General features: G+C 40.2%; 3 protein-coding genes across 7 annotated transcripts in view; 1 reads left to right on the top strand and 2 right to left on the bottom strand.

Moving 5' to 3' along the window:
* Nucleotides 1-10270, bottom strand: part of mylk4a (myosin light chain kinase family, member 4a) — a 26894-nt gene extending 16624 nt beyond the window's left edge. Inside the window, exons 1-2 of one of the 3 annotated variants that reach the window (XM_037083454.1) lie at nt 10131-10270; nt 5550-5784 (exon numbers count right to left, since the gene is read on the bottom strand). In XM_037083454.1, the coding sequence (XP_036939349.1) occupies nt 5550-5675 (126 nt within the window). In that variant the 5' untranslated portion in view covers nt 5676-5784; nt 10131-10270. Of the gene's footprint in view, nt 1-5549; nt 5785-9060; nt 9181-10130 lie in introns of those variants that run through there. The other 2 variants (XM_037083455.1, XM_037083449.1) reach the window with 2 other exon arrangements.
* wrnip1 (WRN helicase interacting protein 1) lies at nt 6987-15338 on the top strand. 2 transcript variants are annotated; one of them, XR_005072076.1, is made up of 8 exons: nt 6987-7789; nt 9099-9293; nt 10239-10477; nt 12033-12247; nt 13728-13883; nt 14095-14174; nt 14290-14642; nt 15091-15338. XR_005072076.1 is itself a non-coding variant. In XM_037083456.1 (7 exons), the coding sequence occupies exons 1-7, from the start codon at nt 7145-7147 to the stop codon at nt 14569-14571; spliced, it is 1812 nt and encodes a 603-aa protein (XP_036939351.1). In that variant the 5' UTR covers nt 6987-7144; the 3' UTR covers nt 14572-14817. The 2 variants fall into 2 exon arrangements, 1 of the variants encoding a protein (XP_036939351.1); XM_037083456.1 differs by lacking the exon at nt 15091-15338 and having other exon boundaries at nt 14290-14817.
* On the bottom strand, nt 14969-26284 carry LOC119010886 (chymotrypsin-like elastase family member 3B). 2 transcript variants are annotated; one of them, XM_037083458.1, is made up of 12 exons: nt 26149-26284; nt 24654-24746; nt 21949-22038; nt 21655-21859; nt 19981-20085; nt 18077-18230; nt 17806-17977; nt 17466-17591; nt 17152-17288; nt 15359-15501; nt 15122-15274; nt 14969-15043 (listed from the first exon to the last, which is right to left on the bottom strand). In XM_037083458.1, exons 6-12 carry the CDS (start codon nt 18114-18116, stop codon nt 15026-15028), a joined length of 789 nt encoding a protein of 262 aa, XP_036939353.1. In that variant the 5' UTR covers nt 18117-18230; nt 19981-20085; nt 21655-21859; nt 21949-22038; nt 24654-24746; nt 26149-26284; the 3' UTR covers nt 14969-15025. The 2 variants fall into 2 exon arrangements, with proteins under 2 accessions (XP_036939353.1, XP_036939352.1); XM_037083457.1 differs by having other exon boundaries at nt 14969-15274; nt 26149-26272.

Genomic DNA, 26284 nt, shown 5'->3' with positions numbered 1-26284 from the left:
GACTGTTGCCTTAGGGAATCGGCTTCATTATGTGAAACTGTATGCGTCTAGTCCAATTAGTCTCTGACTGAGTTTGTACTTTGAACAGCAGGTGGAATCTGCGCAAAGGATGAACAACTCAACTGGGGCGCAAATGTCAGATCTGAAGTGACACTCTACTCAGAATCTTTTGAGCTTGAAAAACCCCAACTCCTTTGCTGTAGAATCAAGAGGAAACAAGCCTATATCCCGTATCCCTCCTGCAGCACAGTCCTTCTCCTAATACAGATAGGTCTTCCTCACCAGAGGAAGGACAGGAGGAGGTCACGACAATGTTTGCAAACAAAGACATGCATCTGCTCTTGGGCTAGACATTTAGACTTTAGCCAAATTAAGAAACATATGTGCAACAGAGAAGTGAGGACTGCATTTCAGGATTATTCTCATGAATGCTTTTAATTAATGTCATATTGTGATTATTTTGACAATTGCGATATGAATCATGGTTGAAAATTCTACATAGTAAATCATGATGAAGTGACATTTGCTGGGGTCTGTACTAAAAAATGTATGTTTTCTTACATGTGGAGAACAAGATTTTCAGGCTGGGGGGGTCTTAGGAGCACTACAATACTTTTTTATTATGCTTTATTCAACAATCGCAGATTTCGAAGTTTGGATATTGCACTTGTTTTACAATTTTGATAACATTTTGCGTAGCCCTAATTTTCATTGTAGATTAAATACTTTTCTCGCTAAAATCTCTGATAACTGTGAAAGAGTTAAACAACAACTTCTCAGAGCCCTATTTAACATATTTAAATTGCCAGTTGTACTCAGTTTACCACCACAGAGGACTTAGAAATGCAGCTGAAAATGAACTTTTACATATCAATGCAAGATTATGTAACTTTCTACCTTAAAATAACAGCTTCAGAATCATGTTGATGGTATAGTGTCTTGTAACAGGGTGAATGGTGTCTCTGTATCAGCCACTCTGCCCCCCATCGCTTGTTTCTGCATTATGTAACTTCATTGAGAGGATGGGATCACAGCGTTACATACATGTTTTCAACACGACATTGTTGTGCTATGATATTTGTTTCGCTTTAAAATGTTTCAAAAAACAGAGAGAAAGTGCCGCTCCCAATCATTTCATAACTACCGTAGTCCAGATAATCTCCCTTGTATTTGAGAAAAACTCTGAGTCAGGCGCAGTGCCTCTACTTGAGGAAGGTATTCCGAGATGCACTATTATTATCTGTATGGAAATGTAAGAAGCGCTTTACATTTGCAATGTCATAAAGGGTACTGAAGGTTAGTGTCAGAATGCAAAGAAAGCTTAGTCACATACTGGTGGATCTACTACAGTAAATGTCAGTGTGTATCTCCAAAATGCCGAGAGAGGAATGGAAACACGAGAGGGCGGGCGCTTCGGCCTGTCTCTGAGGGAAACTGTCACGGCATTAAGGATAACGACAGCGTGTGTATTTATAAAGATGTGTACTGCATATGTGTGCGTATATATATACATGTGTTTTTTTCCAAGTTGTGTTGTTTTCATCTCGATGTTTTTGTTTTTGTATTGGTGTGCTGTTTTCTCTTGCTCTGTAAATCACTTGTTTCGTGTTGAAAGTGCTTTTCAAATGAAGTTCATTGCTAAGATAAATATCAGGCAAACAGAGATAATGGTGAGCATCAAATATTCAAGTGCAATAAATGTTGGCTAAATATTGGCTTCTGGTAAGTTGATTTTCCCACGGAGCCATCAGGGCAAAGTGGACATTTTGAAACACTAGATGGCAGCAAGAGCAGGATTTCCAAGCCTTGCTTCTCCACCTTGGAACAGCGCAGTGTGCCTGTCAGGCTCCACCACTAGAGCTCACTGTACCTCTGCGCTCATGAACACCAACAAACCCCCCCTATCTCAAGTTTTATCCTCCTTGCTGCTATCCATAACATTGCAAAGCGCACATGCATCATAATTACCCATCTCGCCTTTCATTCATGACTTTGCCGCTGAAGGGATTACCCCGCCATATGTTGAGTGGACTGATTCAATTAAACGTGGCATTTAGCCAGAGAACAAGATAGGAGAAGCAAGCGCGGCAGCGAGCACTTCAGTTGCCCAGATGATGTGACAAATAAATGCTTTGCAGACAACAGCAATTTACAGTAAGTAAACATATAAGTGGACAAGAGACAAGAGTAAAATATGTACAAAGTGACATATCCAATCATTATATGTTTAAGTATGATATCAAATTGGATACAACTAATTGAAGTTACGAATCAACACACAAGACAGAGCATCTGTGGTACACGCTTGTTTGTCGAGGTTAAAGTATTAATAGCACTATGATTACAGAGGAAGCCCACTTTCATCATGTCCCTCTCATAAGAAGTGGCTGAGAGTCGACCCTACATGAAATATGATGCCACACAAACACAACAGCACCATGCCTCTGCTCCCTGCCGGCATGTGATTCGTTGTGTTTGATAGAGCTCTTGAGCTGGACGTTACCCACAGAATTCCGGGTCTTTTCGTGGATCAGTTATAAATCATGTATTTAGGGCCAACTGGGAAAACTAAGAATAACATGTCAAATGAAGAAACAGAAGAGAGGTGACAACAGGTCAAAAAGTCAAAAGCAGTACAGTAAGGAAAAGGAGGAAACCAAACGATGTGTCTGTAAACACTTTGTGTAATGACTGTTTGTCCAGCCTAATTGAAAATTCCTGTGAAGATAGTGAGATTATCAAGTAAGCGAGGTTATTAAATGATGGAGGTCCACCAGCTGCTGCTGCCATCGCCTCTGAAGACAGTCTAAAAACGTCAGCAGGATCTATGATATTAGTAACTGATCGGGGCTTTAGAAGTCTCCACCAAGCAATCACACAACCATTCATCAATTGTCTCAGAAAATCAGCAAACTGAGCCCCAAATATGAACATTTCATGTTATAATTATCCTGTCCAACATGTTATTTTTTCTGATAATCATCAATATTAAAATGAAAAACACTTGCACTTAACCTTACATTTGGTTAAAAAAACAAATATTTCCACTGCGTCACAGATCTTTTTTTTTTTTTTGTGAAAAACAATCGATCAAAGAATCTTAAAGGAGTAATCATAAATTATAAGGTTTACTTGCACAAAAAAAGGATAAATATCTCCTTTGGGATAATGTGCAAGTCAGGCCTTCAGCGTTGGTGCAATTTAAAATAAACCGGGAAACCAATATATACCTGTACGTCAGCAAGTTAGACAGCTTTTTCAAATAATTCACATGAAAATATTCACCATTATCTCAATTCACAATTCTGTGATTCTGTTCCTTCACTATAACTCATTTGAGAGACGTGCAGGCTCCACAATAGACCAAACTCCATAGTCTTCCATCAATTACAACGTGACTTAGTTAAGCATAGTTATACACTATGGGTAGATAGTCACAGATCTGGAAGCCCTTCAGAACCAGCAACACAATACGTGTAATGTTGGGTTATGTTCTCCCCGATCGAGCTTCATTAAATAATTCAACATAAGGCATCACTGCTCCAGAAACTCCTTTCTCACCTGGGTTAGTTGGATGGACGAAGATTCCTCAAAAATTCCCATTAATGAAAATTATTCATGATCAACCGATTGTGGGTATTTCAACTTATCAACTTACATATTTAGAACAATTATGTGTTAACATAATGCTAATGCTAAAAAAGTTAACTTTTGCAGCAGCGTGGCCATAGTAGATGTGACCTCCTAAAGACAGCCCTTTGAACTGAGTTGAAAAAAATAAATCTTTGCTTCTCCAACAGTTCATTAAAACAATAACACGAAGACACACTACACAACTACAACATGAAATATAGTTTTGCGGAAATTCTTGATCCATAAAATGTATTAGAAAGTGATAGCCTTACGAAACCGCCAGCTACCATTGCGACAAAGTCTTCTAGTTACATTCCTTTCAGAAAACAAAAATGCAGCAGCGTTCCTCAGCTGATATTTAAGTATTATTCGACAAGTCAAACAGCCTTGTATATACCTGAATGGCAGGTGCAGTAGATGCTCGGTGCCTCCTCCTATAGCAGAGTAAATCACACAGCCTGTGCCAGAGGTAGGAGGCAACCAGACACATGCTGTTGACCAGCCAAATGTCCCAGCCTGTGACAAACTTCTCCATGGCTTTAACTCTACTCTTCATGCGTCTCCTATAGCTTCTCTTTTCCTATCTTTAACTACAAAGGACCTCTTGGAGCTTAAGAAGAAGAGTCTCAAGTGGTGAGTCAGAGGAGATGACAGTTCCCTCCCGGGGTACGGACCGCCCTAAATGTTAATGCTACACTATCCTCAACAGCCTCTATTAATTCAGTAAACGCCCCGCTCCCATCAGCACTTAGAGCCGAAGGACGCACAGTTGTCCTCATGACAAAAGAGTGACAGGTGCCAGCAAGGGGTGTCTGTGATACAAACTCTCTCTCTCTTTATTTAATCTTTCCATCGTCATCAAAGAGTTGGACTTTTATTCCTTTTCCTCTGAATAAACTATGCAAGACAGTCCAGCAAAAGCATAATTATTCTTCAACTAAGTACTGGCAATGAAAAATGAGAGAATTTTGACAGGGGATTTAGTCCTCCTGTCAACACTGACTCTTGGATGTGGTCTAAATAAATAGCCTGTGCTATTGGATTACTGCTCCAAATGTCACACTGACTATCACATGGGTGCTTCCACTCAGCGTTCTCCACAGAGGCGATTTTGCATTAACTTATACATTTTGAATCCTGAATTATAGCGTGTTGTGTCAACACAAATAGAACCAAGCTAATAAATTAAGGATTAATGCATAGATTATTTAATAAATGACGGATGGTGTCCCTATGGAATTTCGCACTAAACCATGTAATCCATAAATGTGGCAACAATGGCACTTTGGGTGTGAAAGCACCATGGCCACAAAGCCAAGTACGCATCATCCGGCTGACAGTGGCCAATCACAGCTATGTACAGCATGTCTGGAAATCTCTCCAGGCCTCTTCTGGCTTCACCAGCAGCTCTGCCAAATAAAATAATGAGCTCACTTCTGGATAAGCGCTGCGGTCTCACTGCACAAATGAATGTCTTGGCTGCCGTAGAGAAAAAAAAAAAAAAAAAGCAAAGTGGTCTTTGATTACTCACAATGTCTCAGTTTGCTTTATAGTAAGCTACTTGAGTTACAACTGCAACATAATTGAATCCCAGACTACATGCTTTACACTATTTTTGGCACTACCACTTGGCTGGACCCCTTAAATAAAATTGTACATATTCAAAGCTATAAATTGCATTTAACCTTTGGCACTAATGTGATGTTCTGAGGATGATCAACATCATGGTGTCATATTTTGCAACATTGTATGAAGTAAAATATCATGTTGTTTGTTTTTGATAGTCAAGGTAAAATCTTGTTACACAACTGCTAAAAAAAAAGCTTTTAAAAATGTAATGTTTACCACTCTCTGCTGGTGCTCCTGCAGACTTAAACTGACAAACTATAGATTTCATGAGCTGGACACATAGATACCTGTCGTTCAAACTTCATCTCCCAGAAGCAGCGCATCGTTCTCACATTCTCCAAGTAGGGGAATAAGGCCAGCTTGGTCATGTTTCGGCTGTTGGCACACTGATGCACTGACTTCAGCTTGGCCATTCTCCCTGAGGGGGACACTTGGCTGCCAGCCCTTTACCTCTGACTGCTCTCTCTGTCTTCCTGGCCTTATTGACCTTTCTGGTGTGTTTCTGTTGACCGGGTCTTCTATCTGAGAGAAGGACAGAAAAAGGCAGCCATAAAGTAACAAACAGCAGTATAAAATGAGTTCAGTTTTATGTTAAAGACACTTAAAAATGCAGTTATATTATTTGTTCTCTGTATTATGGAGAACAATGACAGTCTGGAATAGAAATACTCAATAAAACAATGGAAGGGCATATATACTTTTGTTGATGGGAAAAAAAGACTATACACTCTATTAACCCACTACATACAATTGACCAAGAGGGACAATTACAAAGCATAATTAATAATAATAATACTTTATTTTTGGATAGGGACAGTGCACATTGATAAACATCGAAAATGTCTCTGTAAATATGTCGGATTATAGCAGAGCTGCTAATTTGCATCCGCGGCCCCTAACAAAATAAATAAATAAATAAAACATACAAATAGAACATAGAGACAGCACATAAATAGATAAAATACAAATAGGAGAGCCGACATACACACATAACACAATATATTACACAATCAGGGGGATATAACAGTGCAATAAAAATTTCAATTGCACCCATACATTTAACACCACATTTGGTGTGTAGTAATATAGGTTACTAAAAGATGATAATTGCAGAGAAACATTAGACAGCGCAGGAACTGCACAGGATAGTTGCACAGTGCACATATGGAGGATGTGCTGTATGCACACATGTACATATGTGCATATACTGAAAAATAAATATGCATAAATAGAATATAACCTGAGATATGTAGTACAAATTAGATATGATAAGAAGGTAAAGAGAAGACATGATTACAGTAAAATGATTGCTTTAAAATTTGATTTTTTGTTTTAGCAATTTCCGCTTTTATCTATCAAAAAATAGAAATTATCCAATTTAAATGTGGTCTCACCGTTTCCTCTATTCTCCAGACCAGACGAAGTGTTTACAGACGCGATGCATTCATGTACTATAAGACAAAACCATTTCCATTCCCCGTTCAAGTTTGGATTATGCTTTTAGAGTCACACTTTATTTGTGAAGTAAGCCAACTTTACCATGCCAACAGCTTAACCAAAAACAAAACCAAGTCACATTTCAGAGTATTCATCCTTATGTAGCCTCGTGTTTGCCCTGAAAAGCCTGAACTGAACCACGAAAGTCCTGATGTCGGACCGTCCCATCAGCACCTGAACGCACACAGACGGTGACATGACAGGAAGTCCACTAAAAAGCTTTGATTATCTGAAACAATTTTAGACTAAACGTAATATTTAGCTAGTAAAACAGGAAAGAGAGACCCTGGCATAACTTTAAGGCGAAACAAAAATTGCTAACGGTTCGCCTTAAAGTAATGTTTGGTCACGTGATTAAAGGTCAAACCGTTTCGCGGGAATCAACATGGCGAACGAGATGACACCCACGGCACCGGACTCGGTGCAATGTCCGGTTTGTTTTAAAGACTTTAAGGCCGCCACAATCAACGGACATCTCGACGTCTGTCTGCAGAAGACGGTTATCGACGGCAGCCCGTCGGCGAAAGACGAAAGCGAACCTCCTTTGAAGAAATCTCGCATTAGTGGGGAGGCTGCAACACCAACTGCCACTGTCAACAGACCTGTGGCCAGCTCCACCTCCTCCTTCTCCATGGCTGGTACACCGTCATCTTCGGTACTTTCGTTTTTTCAGCCCAACAAGAGCAAAGTTTCAGCTCAAAGCGAGTGTAGTGGGTCAAGTTCAGGTAAACAGACACCTGCCAGTAGGGGATTAAAACGTAATGTGCCGAGCGAGGCGGAACCAGGACCAGCAGGTCCAGAGAGCCAGGCCTCTGGATCAGACCAACAGACTTTGAAGTCATCCAAAGATTTATCTGCACGGACACTTCTGACGATAAACAAGCCTCTGGCGGAAACACTGAGACCAAACACACTGGAGGAATACTTCGGTCAAAATAAAGTTGTGGGGCAGCACACACTCCTGCGGTCCCTCCTGGAAACCCAAGAAATACCATCCCTGATCCTGTGGGGGCCGCCGGGATGCGGGAAGGTGGGTCGGTGACGTCATCCATAATAATACAGCATCTTCTTGTCCCTGATTTAATCTGTGTTCTGTTTTATATGTGATTCATGATGTTACAAAGCTTTCTGTCAAGTTTAATGGGAAAACAGTTGCCTTTCCCATTTATTCTTTCTCCATCATTAAAAAAAATCAATCAATAAGAATTTAGAAGGTAATCTAATATTTAGACTAATATGAACAAGATGGTGCAGACGTTTTAACACTATTTACAGGGGTTATTGCTCATTTCATTCATTCATTCATTCATTCATTCATTCTTTTATGAGTGGATGGGATTTAACTATATGGCTGTAATTAAGATTATTTTGATTACTATCATTTAATCAGTGGTTTATTTTTTGATTAACTGACCAACTGGTCCGTGACATTTAGGGCTGAAAATGATCATCATTTAGTTATGTATTGATTAATAGAGCCCAAGGGTTAGGGTCAGTATGATAAAGATATATCCTCTAATATTCTTAGATACACAGAATATTTACATAAACACACATTTTTGTTGTAATTATCCCTCCAATGTAATTGTAATTTGCAGGACAAATAGGATATTTTACAGTTTAACACTGATATTCAGTTTACAGTTCTTTTAAAACTGACAAAAGTGAAGCTGGATGTGTGAATGTTATAAATTAAAAATGACTTAATTGACCAATTAATGATTAAAAACTACGGTAACAACAGGTAGAACAAAAGAAAAAAAATGAAAAGCAATCTTTCCATAAACAATATCTGACAATAATTAACAAACCTTACTGTTTCCTTTTTATTTTATGTTTTATTCTTTAACTAAAAGATACTTCAGCTTCACTTTGCATACATTATTACTGCTCCATTGCACATTGCGAACCTTTTAAAGCATGTGGATTTAATAAGTCATCACTTCTCTGGCTGCCAGGTTGATGCTTCAACATTTGTTTGTCCGACCTGAATACCACATGTTAATCACTTCCTAGGCATGGCATGCGGTGAGGGTGGATTGTCAGACAGCAGCTCGCCATACTTAGACTTTGTCAACATGCTTTAGGAACACTTGTCTTCTTTAACTGCCTCTGTCAGTTGTCTTTCAGCATTCAGGTTTATATTAGGAGCTTGTTACAAGGCTTTACAGTAAAGATTAGATTTACGATGCTCTCAAACAAAGATGCCTTATATGACTGAAAATTAAATGAACGGATCAAAAACTGGAGATTTAGCACGCCATATTCTGCAGGTGGTAGTAATTGTTAACATAAACCAACCTTGTTGAGTAAAGAATGTTTTCCATGTTGTCTTTCAGACCACACTAGCTCACATAATTTCCAGCGGCAGTAAAAAGAAGGGAACGACTCGTTTTGTCACTTTGTCTGCCACCAGTGCGTCCACCAGTGACGTCAGGGAGGTGATCAAGCAGGCGCAGAATGAGCTCCGACTGTGCAAGAGGAAGACCATCCTGTTCATTGATGAAATTCATCGCTTCAACAAATCCCAACAGGTGGAGTTAGTCAGAAAGATTCTGTGATCAGTGTGTGTGCTGTAAGCTTCAACTCCAATATCCAGACAGGGTTTAAGATAATTACTGAGGCCGACTGACAAAACTGGTATTTGATGATGCAGTTTATCAAGCCAGTGTGACGATACACACCACTCTCATGTCTGTCAGTTATATGTGTAGCTACAGACCAGAGATCCTTTAGCGTAGCTTAGCATAAAGGCTGTAAACAAGGGAAAAGAGCTAGCCTGGTTTTGTCCAAAGCTAAAAAAAGGAAGACAAGTTTAGAGATTACATGCTGGGCTTTTTATATTATCCCGTTTTATGACACTGTTCCCCTTGTCAAACCCCACTGTCACTGTTTCTCTACAAGAATAAGCTCCTATCCCAGTCGGTCCAGCAGCCTTTTACGAGACTTTGCTCACTTGGAATAAGCACCGAGTTTATCTCTTTGCAAACCTACCAGCTCTTTGGTTTGCTTCTTTTTGAATGGGGCACAGTAGAGGAAGAACTAGACTTTATATGTGCTTTTAACACTGAACAAATTGTGCAGACAAGCCACTTTTATATTTACATTTTGAACAGTAATCATGAGTAGCACTTACTTTTCTTGAATTTGAATTGAGGAAGGAAACTGTTAGACTTGTCTAGGCTTTTGCTACATGACTCTAAATCCCTACGGCAGCTTGCAATGAAGCTCAGTCATGCTTAATGAGCTGTTAAGAATCAAAGCATGAAAAGACACAGCTGAGTAATGCCACTGTCATCTGTTGCTTTCTCTTATGATGCTGGTAGGGATATAAAACAAAGAAGCATTACAGTAGTCAAACAAACACTTACTCTTGATATCTTGTCCTCTCAGAGATGGTCATTATCTTAACTTCTTTTCCTCCCATGTTCGCTTTACTCTCTCCTTTCCCTACTGCCAATCTGTGTGTAAATCTGTAGGACACCTTCCTTCCTCACGTGGAGTGCGGGACGGTAACTTTGATCGGAGCAACCACAGAAAATCCGTCCTTCCAGGTGAACGCTGCCCTGCTGAGCAGATGCAGGGTGCTAGTTCTGGAGAAGCTCTCAGTGGAGGCAATGGCTTCGATCCTGGACAGGGCTCTGGCCACACTGGGGATCAAAGTCCTGGAACGCGATGCAGCGAATTCCAAAGATCAAGACCAGTCAGATGAACAGGAGTAAGTGCTCCCATGTGGTCACTCATCACGACCGTGTGTCACCCTGTATCTCAAAAGCCTCTGGTTTGAGTGGGAGGCCTGGTCTCTTCTTCTGTTGCTGGCTTAAGTGGGTTAGATAATATACAGGATGGGAGGTAGTAGTTGTCGGAGCCAAAGCAATCCCCTCAGCTCTGGCCTGGCCTGGTCTGGTCTGATATGCTGACAGAAAGAGTTGGCATATGAGCTGTAGACAGCGAGACAGCTGTTAGCTGCTGGCTGCGGACGGTATGTGATGATGAACAGAGATATGATCAAATATTTGTCAGATGTTTGTTTGGGATGCACTGAAACACGTAGCGAGATTAAAGGGTAAGCCGTCTAACTTGGGGTTTAAAACACACTGAAGCTGGCTCACTTTTATCTGGGCTGAATCACTATGGTAACTATGCTACAGAGCTAACCCTACTCAGGAACAGGTTCATTTCAGAGGAATGGATTAAATAGCGTGACCAACTTGCCTGAGAAAATGAGTCACCATTCCTTCATTATCCAGAATCATTTTGCTGTACATGATTATTGTCCCAGAGTGATATGAGACACTCGGGTTGAAATATAAACTTTGTAGGAGAAATAATGAATGTTTTTTGGACTGTTGTTTTTCTGATATCACCAGTGGTGCTGCGTCATCATAGCTAGCTCACCCCTTTTTCCAAAATAAATGTATAAAAGGTTAAGTGTTGAAATGCACATTATCATGCACACAGATATAATAGCGTTAAACTTCTTAAGCATGTAGATATTTCCATCAGTCAGGGTAGGGCAAATAACAGAAACATTTCACTGTATAACACAGCATACTTCAACAGCACAAACTACAGCCTCCCAAATGACCACAAGGTTGAATCATCACCTTTCTCAAGAAGCAACACAAACAGTTGATGATTATAGGATTTGACTGCACTAGTTACAGATTTATTAGCTAAATAAAATTAAAACTAAGTTACTTACAAGTATACATATTTTGTTAAACTGGGAAGAACAGTTGTCTCCTCCTCCTTTCCAAAGACTAATATTGTATTTTGTTTGTTTTTTGCTGTACTTGTAGAAAAGGGTATTATTTGGCAGGTTGGCAGAGCAGATGAAATATTGTTGCAGTCTTAGCAGGCACCGGGGATATCGAAGATGCTCTCAGTACATACTTGAAATAGCTGTCATTTTGTCACCATTTGAGCTGCTCGGATTTTCTGAGGAGCCAAAAACAGTGGCACCCTACGGAGGGCTTGTCAGCAAGGACAGCTGAGAAGAGGTTGATAAAGAAGACTGGCAAGGATGTCAGATATTTTGGATTTCTAGTAATCCTAGTTGTCTGAGTTTGCATCCTTAAATGTATCTTGTGCTGCTCTGACCTTTTGACAGACTAATTAAATAAGTTACTATTAAGAATCGTGACGAATTATATCTTATCAATACTCATTCATCATTTCTTATGTATTACCTACTTAACCTAAAAAAACACTATATTTAGTAGCTTGGACACTGATACAGTATATGTGATACATGTTAATGTTTTCCCTAGGCCAAAGATTTTCATTGAACAAAAAGCTCTGGACACCATTGCCTTCCTTTGTGATGGTGACGCAAGGACAGGCCTCAACAGTCTGCAGCTGGCTGTTCAGGCTCAGGTGAGCTTGGCCCGGCCCAACCAGCTAGATGGATCTCAGGAAATTTTGGTGAAGGAGGAGCACATCAAGGAAGGCCTTCAGAGGTCCCACATTCTCTATGATAAAGCTGGTAAGCGCAGATGTACTTATTTCTTCAAATGTTATGATTTTTACTGCGAAGCCCAGTCGTTTGAGAGGTGCCCTGCGGCACTTCATGGCGCCTTTCATTCACCAGTAACCTCAAAACCTGATTCTGATTCTGAAATATTTATTGGATTGGTACTTAGCACGGTTAAGTAAGTGTACTGGCTAACAGCAGCTACAGTTAGCAGGAGTTAGTGGTCATGTTTGCAGTTGTTTCTTGTATGAATTTGGGAGTTAATCAGTTCTTACATATTGTACCTTTCAATCTAGTTTGTCTTTAGTAACTACATCACTGTACATAACATTTCTACTATGTAATTTTTGTATATGCACTTGCCGTCATATAAAATTGCCTCTCAAGGATATCCTAGTGGACGACACTTGATTTTTTCACCCTCTGTTGTCTCAACAGGATACAGTTCACACCAGGGAAGCCTGTGATGTTCTCAAAATACATTTTTACAATGACTTTCAGTGAGCATTTGAGTCTGCCCAGAACAAAGATGGTTTCAACCAAAGAAGTCTGTTTTAGGGTTGTTTTAGGGCAGTTGCAGACAGTTCACAACAGTATTCCTGCACATTAACACATTGCTGCATAATTCACAAATCCGCAATGTTGGATCCTCTCTGTAGACTCAGTAGAGCACCTGCCATCAATATCTTCTCTTAAAATGAGATCTGAATAACTCAGCAGCCATATCATATTACTTCCCAGAAACAGTGATCACTATCACACTCTGTCACGAGGCATTCATAGAGTATGACATGCATTGAATGATAAGAGGGGGAAAAAACTTGACAATGAAAGCATATAACCTGGGGGTGTTTATAGCCATGCTCACAGTTGCTTAGGAGTGCTGTGTGTTTGTTTGTGCGTGTGTGTGTGTGTGTGTGTGTGTAACACTGGGGGTATTACATTACACACATTTGTGTGGAGCCCCATTGTCCTACAAAATAATATCCTTAAAACAATGACTCTGTAGTTTTATGGATGAACAACACACCAATGTTTAGAAAAGTACCACAATTTGGTTTTATCTTAATACTATAGCTAACTAATGTATACAAATATTTGTTTACTCTTTCCCTAGCTACAGTTATCTACATAATGTAGTGCCAGCTAGTGAGATTATTGACACTCTCTGCTCGCCGCTGCTCCCCAAGTATCCATGGATAACAGTCTTTCATCCTAGACTTCATTAGTCCTCCACTCTGTCCTGTTACATAACACATCAGCTGTCCCAGGAGATGGAGATTTACTGTTCCCTGCTTGACAGTGTGATGAAACTGTCCCTCAACTTGACTAATGACCTTAATAGAGACAGTATTCTTCCATTCATTATGGCTCCTGATAATTTTTCTGTGTGTGTGTGTGAAAATGGTTTGAGACCATCGAATGAGATGTCCCCCGAAAATGCTGTGTACTTTTCTTCATGCGTTGATATATCCGTATGTGTTATTCAAAGGTGAAGAGCATTACAACTGTATCTCAGCATTGCATAAGTCGATGAGAGGCTCAGATGAGAATGCGTCTCTGTACTGGCTCGGCCGCATGCTGGAGGGCGGAGAGGATCCTCTATATGTGGCTCGCAGATTGGTCCGCTTTGCCAGCGAGGATGTGGGTGAGTGAAATGATTACTAAATTACTACTAAATCCCAGCTCAAGACTAAAGGTGGCCGCTGGCCTTTGAAGCTTATTTTAATGCCAAAGTATTTTGTGATTGGTTTCTAAACTCTCATAAATTGCATTTTATTTATTTATTGTTATATTTAGCTCTTTGATTCTTTCTGTTGTTTTATCAACATCTATCTCTTGTCTCATGTGTTTCCCAGGTATGGCAGATCCCTCTGCTCTTCCTCAGGCCGTGTCCGCCTTCCAAGCCTGTCACTTCATCGGCATGCCTGAGTGTGAGGTAGGCTTACCCGACCAATCAGTGATGGTTTGGACAAACTAACTTTCAGTCAGCCTTACAACAGCTGTATCCTCACCTCTGTTGCCCTCCTTTCCTTCACCTCACTGCTCGAAAGGTGATCCTGGCTCAGTGTGCGGTCTATCTGGCACGAGCACCCAAGTCTGTGGCCATCTACAAGGCGTATGCTAATGTAAAGGCCAGTTTGAGGAACCACAAAGGCCCCCTGCCTTCTGTCCCTCTGCACCTTCGCAACGCCCCCACTCGGCTGATGAAACAACTCGGCTACGCTAAGGGCTACAAATACAACCCAGCCTTCAACGGCCCTGTAGAGCAGCAATACTTACCAGAGGAGCTGCAGGGAATCGACTTCTTCACCTGGACACCTACAGAACCATGATGATCTGCTGTAAAGACTGACACGGCTCGCTGTAGGTTAAAAACCAAACCGAATGGATGAAAGCATTTATGGTAAATAATGAGTTCCTGTGATAGAATGCAAATTACACGTGGTCAATCAGTTAATCATCATATGTTCAAATTTATCAACAGTTTTACGTTGTCTGTTGTTTTTGAGGATACACAAACCATATAAAGGTAATTTAACCTAAAGATATGTTCATATTAAAGTCATTATGCCTTTGCATTTTCCCAATCAATACTTTAATGTTTACCATGTTAAACACTTACGTTTGTCCTTTTCCTGTCTTTGTTACATTTTAAAACATTGTTTAAACTAATTAAAATGTTTGTTATAATTTGTATATATTTTGATAGGATACAAGACAAATATGAAATGAATGTTTCATTATACAGTTTATTGTTCAGTTACTTCTTGAGTCGTTGAAACTTCTTCAGTTTTGGGCCATTGTCTGAAGGGAACACAGAAACGTTTTAACATTAGACTTTTCCTGTAAAGGGATTATGGCAGTTCGTGTGGTTCTCCTCACCTCACTGATCCAGGGGATGAAAGTGGCCACACGGGTGAAGACAGTTGGCTTCTGAGGGGTGTTACAGCCTCGTCCGTCCACAAAACTAGTCACTCCCTGTACGTACCACTTACCATCTGTGCCCTTACAGTTCAGAGGGCCTCCGGAGTCGCCCTGGAAGATAATGGCAGACATTAGAGCAAAATAAAATGTTTTTTTGCTTCAAGCAAAGAATGGAGCTGTGTGGTTTTTCCTCACATGGCATGCTGACTTTTTCTCTCCGCCTGCACAGACCATGGTTGTCTTTACTGAGCTGCCCCACCAGTCACTTTGAATACAGACACTATGATCCACCACAGGAAGTAGGGCCTGCTGTAGTGTAGTTGCCTGAGGACCACCAGCTATAGAGAAAATAACATAATTGAAAAATACTTTATACTTTATATATTATTATTTACACAGCCGTGTACTCAGTGGTGAGAGTGCCATGGGTTAATGATTTAAAGTAACCACAAGCAGAGTCCGAAATTAACTTTTTCACTCACCAGCCAAGTGGACTGGTAGATGAAAAAATCCACCGGCCAAGCATATTTTTTACTGGCCAAAATAATACGTTGCCTTTTTGTGTTACATATAAAGTATAATGTTGACTACAAACTTAAAGAAGAGGGCAGAACAAAATTGAAGCGTAATTATTTTTATTTATTATTCATTTATTATTTCCTCTCCACCTCTGCAAAGTGGTGCGTGAACTCTTTGGCCTGCTTTTCATTTCTATATGTTGAGCCCCCAGTGAGTCCTTTCTTTTCATCCAAACTGCAAAAGTTATGTAATTAAAAATTAACTTACAATTATGTTTTTCAATATAGCTGTTACTTCTCTAATATTCTGTATGTAACATTACTTTATACACAGCAGAAAATCAGTGAATGTTCTCAGCAAAAAAATAATTGTAAAAAGTGGTCACTGATTATTGAATTTCCATTTTCATTTTAAAACAAACATACATTAAGCATGAGCTTCTGAACAGGTAACATATGACAGTGACATTAATTTCAGAGAAGCAAAGTTTTCACTAAGGACTTCTATATCTGACCAGAGCACGACGCAGCAATTCAGCTGAATTTAGCACCGAGCAGACAGGAAGTCTAGCACGGAAATAACAATATACCATCTGGTTGCTTTTCAAAATAAAACACTCAGTGTTGACATCCGCATGCAAGTCTCAAAAAAGAGACAAACACAAGCTCTTCTACTACTTCGGTCGGGAAAACATAATGCTGTTGTTTTTATAACACAGACCTATAACTGCTCTCGCAATTGATCATGTGATTATCGCAGGCCTTGCAACGCCAGCTGTCCGTACTGCACCGTGGCGGACTCAAAATGAAACCGGGGATTACCGGAAGGCGGAGTAAACCCGGATCGGAACTGTAATGCAGCAGCCAGTATCCAGTGGAAATTCAGGGTCAGAGCAGAGTGCAGGCGGGTCTTCACACAGTTTTGTGTGTGTGTGTGTGTGCGTGCGTCCCAAAACGCAGTAGACTCTTTTACGTACTATTGTGGTACAAACATTTACCCGCCAGTATGGTGGACAACCCGCTTGGCGGGTGTTAATTTCGGACCCTGACCACAAGCCTCCTGATTGTTTAGCTATGTTTGTGGCTATGTTAATGAATTCAGTTAAAAAATGTTCAGATAGAGCTGAAAATTGAAAGAGGTGCAATTAAAGGTTTATAATTTTGTAGCCCCATCAGGAAAACCAGGCCTTAATTAAACTTTAAAAGAAAAAGCTAATGTAAAATCGTAATTCGAAAATGTTAATGAAATGTTAATGAAAAAAGTGACATTTAAAATACAAAAGCTTAAGTGGGAAAAAAATGCGTTTAAGTGGAGAAAAGAAACAAACAACATTAATTTTGGTTTGCATTTGCATTTCAAGTCTCAATGATTAAATCTAGGGGAAATAATCAGTAAGATTTCTCGTAATGATCGAGGCTTCCCCCAGCAAATGGCCACATGGTGGCAGCGGACTTGGCGGCAGGTCTTACAGTAGAGACGACCCCAGCCTGTGACATAGCACGGCTGGTTGTGGGCGAGTGTTGCACCGTGCTGTGGCAAGCAAGCCAGCTGGACTTTGTCATTGATAACAGCACTTTTCTCCAGCTTGAGCAGGGCAATGTCATTCCTACATAACAGGATAAAAACAAATCTATTGATCACAGAAGACATATTTATTTACACTCACACGCCTTCTATTTAATCACTTGCTGTTTTTATTGGGGTATATAGTGACTGTTTTTGAGGACACAATTATTGTGTTCCTGAATAATACAGCACAGACCTTAATGGGATGGTAACCTACCCACAAGACACACAGTTGTCATTCCATTTAGGATGAATGAACATTTTTGAGACCATAATTAATTGTTCAGGTCCTTCCTCTTTGTTCATGTCATGCTCAGCGAGAACCACCCTGTACGTGTGGAATCTGGATTGGGGGAAAAAGTTCTGTTAATTACGCAAGGTTTTCATGCAGTCGTGTGGGAACCTGCACTCTGGATCACTCTTTCCCTAACTGACATTTAAGGTAACCGTTGCAAGAAAAAAAAAAAAAACAGATACATGAAGGAACCCCATATGCCACTGATTTTAAAACATCTGTTTCTCCAAGCTATAAATGCAACCAATACATTTTGCCTCACGTGATGCAGTGTGCAGCAGTCAAGACCCAGTTTGGAGCTATCAATGTTCCCCCACAGGTGGGGAAGAAAGACTCCAGAGAAATCTGCCATGGCCAGCTGTAAGGACGGGCTTCTTCACCGTTCACCACGCGGCTGGTGTTGGGCTGGTAGCTGGGTACACCACACCCAGACACTTTAAAACACAGTGAGAGACAGAACCAAGTGAATATATACTTGACTTTCTCTCTCTGGGATCTTAGATTCACTCATAGTGCATTTAATGGGAACTCACCAGCTGTTACAACCAAGAGGAGGACAAGTATCAGCTCCATCTCCTATTCATCCAGAGGAGCTGGCACATTATGCAGGGCTATTTATGGGCAGCATTCCAGTTGATACCAGACAGCGTGGGAGTTGTTCTCACATTTTCCAGGTGAACAAACCTGCTGCATGCCAATAAGAAGTAGAAGAAAGTCTGAAAATAAGGGTAAAAACAAAAAACCCAAATTGATATTCCAAATTAACACAAGGGACAACTTTTTCAGTGAGAGCTTTGCCTTCATCTGATGTTTTTGTCCAAAGTGGCTTAAAGTTATTCACACATACATTGATGGCAGTTGCGGCCAAGCAAGATGCCAACCAGCACTTCAGGAGCAGTTTGGGGTTCAGTATCTTGCCCAAGGGCACTTTCACATGCAGACCTTGGGAATTGAACCAAGGACCTCAAATAACAAGGCACTGGCACTACCCCTGAGTCACAGCCACTCTCTGCCATTGAGAACTTGATAAATATATCAATCATGAGTACAAACTGATGGTTGAGGGATCTGACAAATATTTTGAAACTTAATCTCAATTATGGGAAGTCAATATCCCTTCAAACAGAAAAAACAGCTTTAACAATGATGATGTTTGATGAGGTTTGGGTTTTGCGGGATCCTCATGTTTTTTTCACTTAATCAATAGTCAAACTTTATATAAAGAGCACTTTTCAAACAAATCAAAATGTATTTCAAAATGCTTTACATGTCATTGAAAAAACAGGATATTAAAGAAACAAAAATGGGTTTAGACAGTTGTGCGCCATTATCATATTATACCACTTGCAATAAAATTAGAAGGATAAAACATTAAGAATAATCAGATAAATACAAGCAATAACATTAAAGACAAAGTAAAATGAAATCGTGCATGTCAAATGATTGTAACAATAATAATAAACTGTAAATAGATAAAATGTATGTAATACAGAAAAATAGAATAAATGGTTCAGATAAAAACAACCTAAAAAAACTGTGAATATATTGATACAGCTTATTAAAACTTTATATTAATAATTAAGGAAAGGGACAAATATTCCATATTGTTGTCTTAATATTTTTGTGGAGAATTATAAGTTGCACCCTACAAAAACTACTTAAGTGTTAATGAAAGGATCGTGTTTTTTAACGTTCGGGACATATTTTAGATTAAATATCAGTTTATGTTTATTACAAGGTATTCATCTCGGTTACATTTTAATCCACCATAGTTGGGGGCCTTAAGCACATAAATAGGTCATTTCGCATAAATTCATCTAAAAGCGCCAAATTTGGCACAGATGTGGCTCAGGTTATACTGAAATAATTTAGCTAGGAAGCCGGAGCGAGTGACCCTTGGGGCCAAGATGGCCGCCACATCCAATATGGCTGCTGCCTCAAGGGTTCTGGCTATAACTTTTGAACCACATGAGTAACAAATACAAACTTCATTTTCAGCTTAATTGATCATGGGAAACACACAGGAATGTTAATATTTATGACCCAGTGCATCTGGACCCCTTAATCCTCCAAAATCCATTATGGCCGCTGTCCTCAAAAGCAGCTTTGACTGTAGTATGGGCCTTACACCCCATTGTTTGCGCCAATTCATCTACAAGCACCAAATTTGGCACAGATGTAGCTGAGGGCATACTGAAATGATTTAGCCAGGGATTGTATGTTGCAAAAATAATGTTTAGCTTTAACAAAATCCCACAGCACACCTGGACTTGCCTCATGGCTCACCAATGAGAACGACTGCACCTTAAAAAGCTTTCAGGTTTTTTGTCAGTAGCAAAGATCTACGTCAGCCAATTGAAGAGCAACATTTATATTGTAATACTTTTGGTCCCACAGCTACATAAAATGTGTCGGATTAAAAAGCTCAGCATCTCACCATGAGAGACTCCGAGCAGCATCAGCAACAGTCCACTAACAGCCTCCATGTCTCCACAGTGACCTGGCTCTGTTGATCCAGTCAACTGCTCTTAAGCTGAGCTGTCTGAAGGGTCTCAGAAAAAGAGGAAGGAGAAGAAAAAGAAGAAGATAAAGTAATCAGAAATCAGTTTTGGATAAGAAGGTGTGAAAACTCAGACAACACAGGGTGTTAAAATAGTCCACTTTGGAGGTGAAAGAGGAAGCTGAGCTAATGTGGATGGTACTTGCAAAGTTATCGACTGTAAAGTTTCAGAAACTCAAGAATTGTCCAGTTTGAGATTCTTATATAAAACAGTTTCTTCATAGCAGACATTTAGTTTAGTTGTTAGACAAATATACACAGTCTCTGAGCTTTGCACGACATCAAACTATCTGAAATAGTGAAACAAATTCAAGTTGAATGATCAGAAATTGTGTGATGTAACATCAGGAAAATGTTTCTATTGTTTTGCTTTACATCCATTATCACTTTGAGGTCACACAGCTTTAACTATCATAAAGATCTTGTAAACCAAAAAGCCACATAGAATTATTGGATCACTACTCTGTGAAGGACTTTATCATTGAACCTCTTGGTCCAAAGTCCATCATCATGTCGACATAAAGGTTTTTTAGGCAGACAGGAGGACACGACCAACCTCAGGATGCTTGTATGCACGGACACTTGTATGAAGTCTGTTTAACACAGTAAAGTCTCAGTATCATCATCTGGGTTCATGCTTTATTGTCTGTCTCAATACTGGACCACTTCAGACAGTCAAAGCTCACACAGCATCCTGAGACATCACAGTGACGCTTCTCATGTTTACGCAAACACGTCAAAGGGAGCAGAATATTGCAGGCAACCAGTTCCTCAGTGAACAGTATGAAAGGATATTAATGTCTTATATTCCTCAAAACATGATACATTGATCCATTTGTTTGAATTTCTTTTCAGCTATATGTTGATGTTTACAACCAGCGCGGAGACTGAAAACAAAGTGCAGGGTTACTGTTTTGTCTCCTGTTCGAGTTGTGTATGAACAAGGTGAAAACACAGAGGCATGATGTTACGCTGTCCCTCCAGCATTCACTGACTGAACACAGCAATATCCTGCCATCAAACTAGGATTTGATGACAACTATTCAATATCTTGGCTTCTAATTTGTAAACATGAGTGAATAGTTGTAAGTTAAGTGTGATTATCAGTAAACTGTTAAGTCAAACTTCATTATAAAAGCTTTGTGACCATGTTGTTGATTCTGAATGTCCACTGATGTGGATTGGGAACAATGAAGGAACAACAGCAAGTTAAGAAAACTGTTACTATTTGCTCTCCTCCAGACATTTAGGCTGGAATTGAACATGGCAGCCTCTGATGGTCAGTGGCGCTCTTGTGTTTGAAGTCTATACAGCCCAGAGTATGAGTCTGTTTGCGAGCAGCACAACATTTCCTACTGATCTGATAGAAAACATTTGACAACACCAGGCTTGTAAAGTAAGTTGTGACTCATTCAATGCTTCATCACAGATGAACAGAAACCAAAGCAGTCTATTTTGTCTCACAGCCTTAGGACAGAAGCTATGTCAGCTTCTACTTCTGGTTATTTTAGTCTTTTTCAGAATTCTTTGAGCTCTGAGCACACACCTTACCTCTTCACTGTCACTGATGCTCTGTGGATGGATGGATCACCCACTGCAAAGCCTTCCTGTCCTGGGCTGAGCACCAACCAGACAACATGTCGGTCCACAAAACTTGATGACAGGAAATCAGGATTCAGTTCAGGAAACCTCTGTCCAACTGGTCCTCAGCAGCCTGTTCCTCTGCCCACACTTTCAGCTCCTGGCTGCTCTTGTTCTGGAGAAACCAACAGTGACCATCAGCACTCTGCAGATATATCAGCCATGTTTGATCCCCCTTGTAAAGTACAGGTGAAAGATACTCACACTTTCCTTTCAGGCTCCTGTGGCTGCTCATCTCCATTGTTTGGCTCGTCTTGTTCGTCTTGTTGATTTGTCCTTTCAACCGTCCATCACCTGCAAGATGAGAAAGAAGAGCAGTGGTAGTTTCACGTCTCTTTGTGCAGGTTTTTGTGTCTATTTGTGGAGGTTTTTTTGTGAATTTGTGGAGGTTATAGAGAGTAAGTGTGTCATTATGGAGGTTTTGGGTGTATTTGTGGAGGTTTTTTGTGTCATTGTAGGGTTTTTTGAATCATTGTGGAGGTTGTCTGTGCATTTGTGGAGGTTTTTTGAGTCATTGTGGAGGTTTTGTGTGTTATTGTGGAAGTTTTGTGTGTTATTGTGGAGGGTTTTTGTGTCATTGTGGAGGGTTTTTGTGTCATTGTGGAGGTTTTGTGTGTTATTGTGGAGGGTTTTTGTGTCATTGTGGAGGTTTTGTGTGTTATTGTGGGGGTTTTTGTGTCATTGTGGAGGTTTTGTGTGTTTTTGTGGAGGGTTTTTGTGTTATTGTGGAGGTTTTGTGTGTTATTGTGGAGGGTTTTTGTGTTATTGTGGAGGTTTTGTGTGTTATTGTGGAGGGTTTTTGTGTTATTGTGGAGGTTTTTGTGTCATTGTGGAGGTTTTGTGTGTTATTGTGGAGGGTTTTTGTGTTATTGTGGAGGTTTTGTGTGTTATTGTAGAGGGTTTTTGTGTCATTGTGGAGGTTTTTGTGTCATTGTGGAGGTTTTGTGTGTTATTGTGGAGGGTTTTTGTGTCATTGTGGAGGTTTTGTGTGTTATTGTGGAGGTTTTGTGAGTATTTATGGTAGTTTTTAGTGTCATTATGAAGATTTTTAGTCTTTTTGGGAGGTTTTGAGTGTATCTGTGTATACACTGAGAGCTTCAACATTAGAACCAGTGACAGGTAATATAAATAACATGGATCATCGTGTTCCAATGCCATGTTCGGCTGTGAAACCATGAGTCCTAGCACTCATGTGGATGTCTCTTTGACAAATGCCAGTCACCCAAACACAGCTGCAGACCGAGTACACCCCCTCATGGCAGCAGCACTCCTTGATGGCAGTGCCCCCCCCAGCAGGACAATGCGCCTGCAAACACTGCAAAAACTGCTCAGGAACGACCCGAGGAATATGGGAAAGAGCTCAAGGTGTCAACCAGGCCTCTAGATTCCCCAGATCTCAATCCAACTGAGCTTCCACTGGATGCAGTCAGAGCCAAGAACAATCCATGGGGGCCCCAACATGGATGGGAGTTGGTTCTGGCGCATCCCATGGATGCTCAACTGGATTGGGATCTGGAGAATGAGGAGACCAGTTTGACACCTTGGGATCTTTGCCATGATGGGGTGTAGTTGGTCTGAACGGTGTTTGGGTGGGTGATGTTTGTCAAAGAGGCTCCACAGAAATGACAGAACTCAAAGTTTCCCAGCAGAACATTTGATTCTAACAAGATGATCAATGCTCACTTCACTTGTCAGTTGTTTTAATGTTTCTCCTGAACAGTGAAGATATACATGTTAAATACTTTTCATATTTTGCATAAATTGATTTTTTAACTATATTATAATCATATAGTTATTATTATTGTTATTATTATTATTTCCAGATTTGTATTATCAATATCAAATATTTGCTGATCAAACATGATGTATTTGTATCATTGTTGAAGTTTTTGTGTATTTGTGAGGTTTTGTGGAGCTTTTTATGTGTATTTATTTTGTATGTCAGTGTGAAGATTTTCAGTGTTTTTTAGGAGGTTTTGAGTGTATCTGTTAAAAGCATTTAACATGTGTATACACCGAGAGCATCAACATTAGAACCAGTGACAGGTGAAATAAATAACATGGATCATTGTGTTCCAATGGCATGTTCAGCTGTGAAGCCATGAGTCCTAGCATTCATGTGGATGTCTCTTTGACAAACACCAGTCACCCAAACACAGCTGCAGACCGAGTACACCCCCTCATGGCAGCAGCACTCCTTGATGGCAGTGCCCCCCCCACAAGCAGGACAATGCGCCTGCAACGCTGCAAAAACTGCTCAGGAACGACCCGAGGAATGTGGGAAAGAGTTCAAGGTGTCAACCTGGCCTCCAGATTGCACAGATCTCAATCCAACTGAGCTTCCACTGGATGCAGTCTGAGCCAAGAACAATCCATGGGGGCCCCAACATGGATGGGAGTTGGTTCTGACGCATCCCATAGATGCTCAACTGGATTGGGATCTGGAGAATGAGGAGGCCAGATTGACACCTTGGGATCTTTGCCATGAGGGGGTGCAGTTGGTCTGCAACAGTGTTTGGGTGGGTGGTGTTTGTCAAAGAGGCTCCACAGAAATGACAGAACTCAAAGTTTCCCAGTAGAACATTTGATTGCAACAAAATGATCAATGCTCATTTCACTATTCAGTTGTTTTAATGTTGTGGCTAAACAGTGAAGATATACATGTTAAATAAAATATGATTATATAATTTATATTATAGATAAATTAGATCAAATAAATGCAGGCGTTTAAGACGTACTGTTTATATTTCCTCTCAGTAAATAAAACCCATTTAACATGTTGAACTGAAACAAGGGCAGTTGCCAAAACTATTCTCTAGAACCATTTACTGATCCTAGAGTATTAATAAACCACAACTGACAAATCTCACACTTTCTACCTTTAATTTTTCGACCTACACTGCACTGACCTTGTTGGACCAGGTGTCTCTCCTCTCCAGGTCTGATAACCATACATGTCAGAGCTGTTCCACTTGAAGCTGAAGACTAGTCCCACTGTTCACCTGGAGAGAGGAAGAAGTAATTTAGTATAACATGATGACTACATACGTGTGTGTGTGTGTGTGTGTGTGTGTGTGTGTGTGTGTGTGTGTGTATTCTGATTGTATCAGGAAAAAAGAAGATGTAATCAGAGTATGGACACATCAGGCAAAAAGGGGATTTCTTGCAGGATTATCATTTTATAATAAAGAATGATATAGCAGTCTGTAACCATGTGCATGACATCACCTCAGGAGTCTCACATCATTTTACACTGTGCAATCTGCTATAATCTGATTTAATAAATGTGTTTTTCCAAAGGTAAACCAAAAGTAAACCAAATGTATTAAGGCCTGAGAACTCAGTGCAGTGACATAAATAACACATTAAACCAGAAACGAGACAAATACACAGAATACATTCTGTGCAGGCTACAATGAGGCTGCATATTGTGTGTATGAACTACTTTAGCTGCTCATAATGACCTTCTGGATGCTGACATACTAACATACTGAGACATTATAAAACACAACACATGGAGTATGTTAGCTTACTGTGCTGTACTCAGATATTTGGCTGTAACAATGCTAGTATTAACAAGTTAACATTACACAGCTCGATAATGGCGTCATGCTAACACTCTCCAACAGACACGCACGTTAGCTAACATGCAAACCTGTCTGTAAAATCACGACGATTAAATGACTCAGACAGCTTTATAAGATCGTTCTAGTGTCAGTACCCGGTTCATGTGTCCTTACCCCTTCATAAAGGCAGCTGAGCCGCTGCTAACATGTTTACCAAACCCTGCAGTGCATCTCCAACAACTTTAAAGTCAGCTAGCTAGCTAGCATACCATAACCACTCACTTCAACTGACCAGCAAACGTTAGCTAACCAGACTTTTTGCCGATTTTACCAAAACTACTGACTTGTTTTGAGAACGTGACCTACATTTAATTAACTGTGCACTGTTCATGTTATAAACAGGGCAGAGAAAAAACGGCCAAAATCACAATGGAGTTTGGTGCACCAAGCAAAACATAATGTCCATAGCAGGGTTAACTGGATGTAATGGAAGGATTATGTTTGAGCCGAATTTATGTCAACACTTAACAGTTAAATGGGATGTCTTCAGCTTCCTGTTGAGAGTTATTTCAGAAACATTTAAGGTAAAAACAAATCTCACCAACATGAGAGGGAGGCTGGCTCCCTTTTTAACCCACACATATGTGGAACTTACTGTGCTTGGGCAAGGTATGACGGTGTGGATCTCTCTGATATATAAAAGAACATCACCTGGGCTTATTACCTGAGATCTGTAGATAATAACTGATCTGTACACCTCATAAACAAACATGAATACACCTGTACTGAGCAGGTAACTGTACACATAAAGCAGATTTGTACAGAACAGTTTACTTACCATATTCGTGTCCTCAAAGACGAGCCGTTCAGACCAGAGTGAAAGTCCCTCAGGCATTTATAAGGCACCTATAGTTTTGGAGGGAAATGCGCTAACCTCGCGCGGGAAACGAGCGAGACCGCCCATTTTGGCACAC

The sequence above is a fragment of the Acanthopagrus latus genome, chromosome 21, assembly GCF_904848185.1.
Source record: "Acanthopagrus latus isolate v.2019 chromosome 21, fAcaLat1.1, whole genome shotgun sequence".
NCBI classification, from domain to species: Eukaryota; Metazoa; Chordata; class Actinopteri; order Spariformes; family Sparidae; genus Acanthopagrus; species Acanthopagrus latus.
This window is presented reverse-complemented; position numbering and strand designations above follow the sequence as displayed.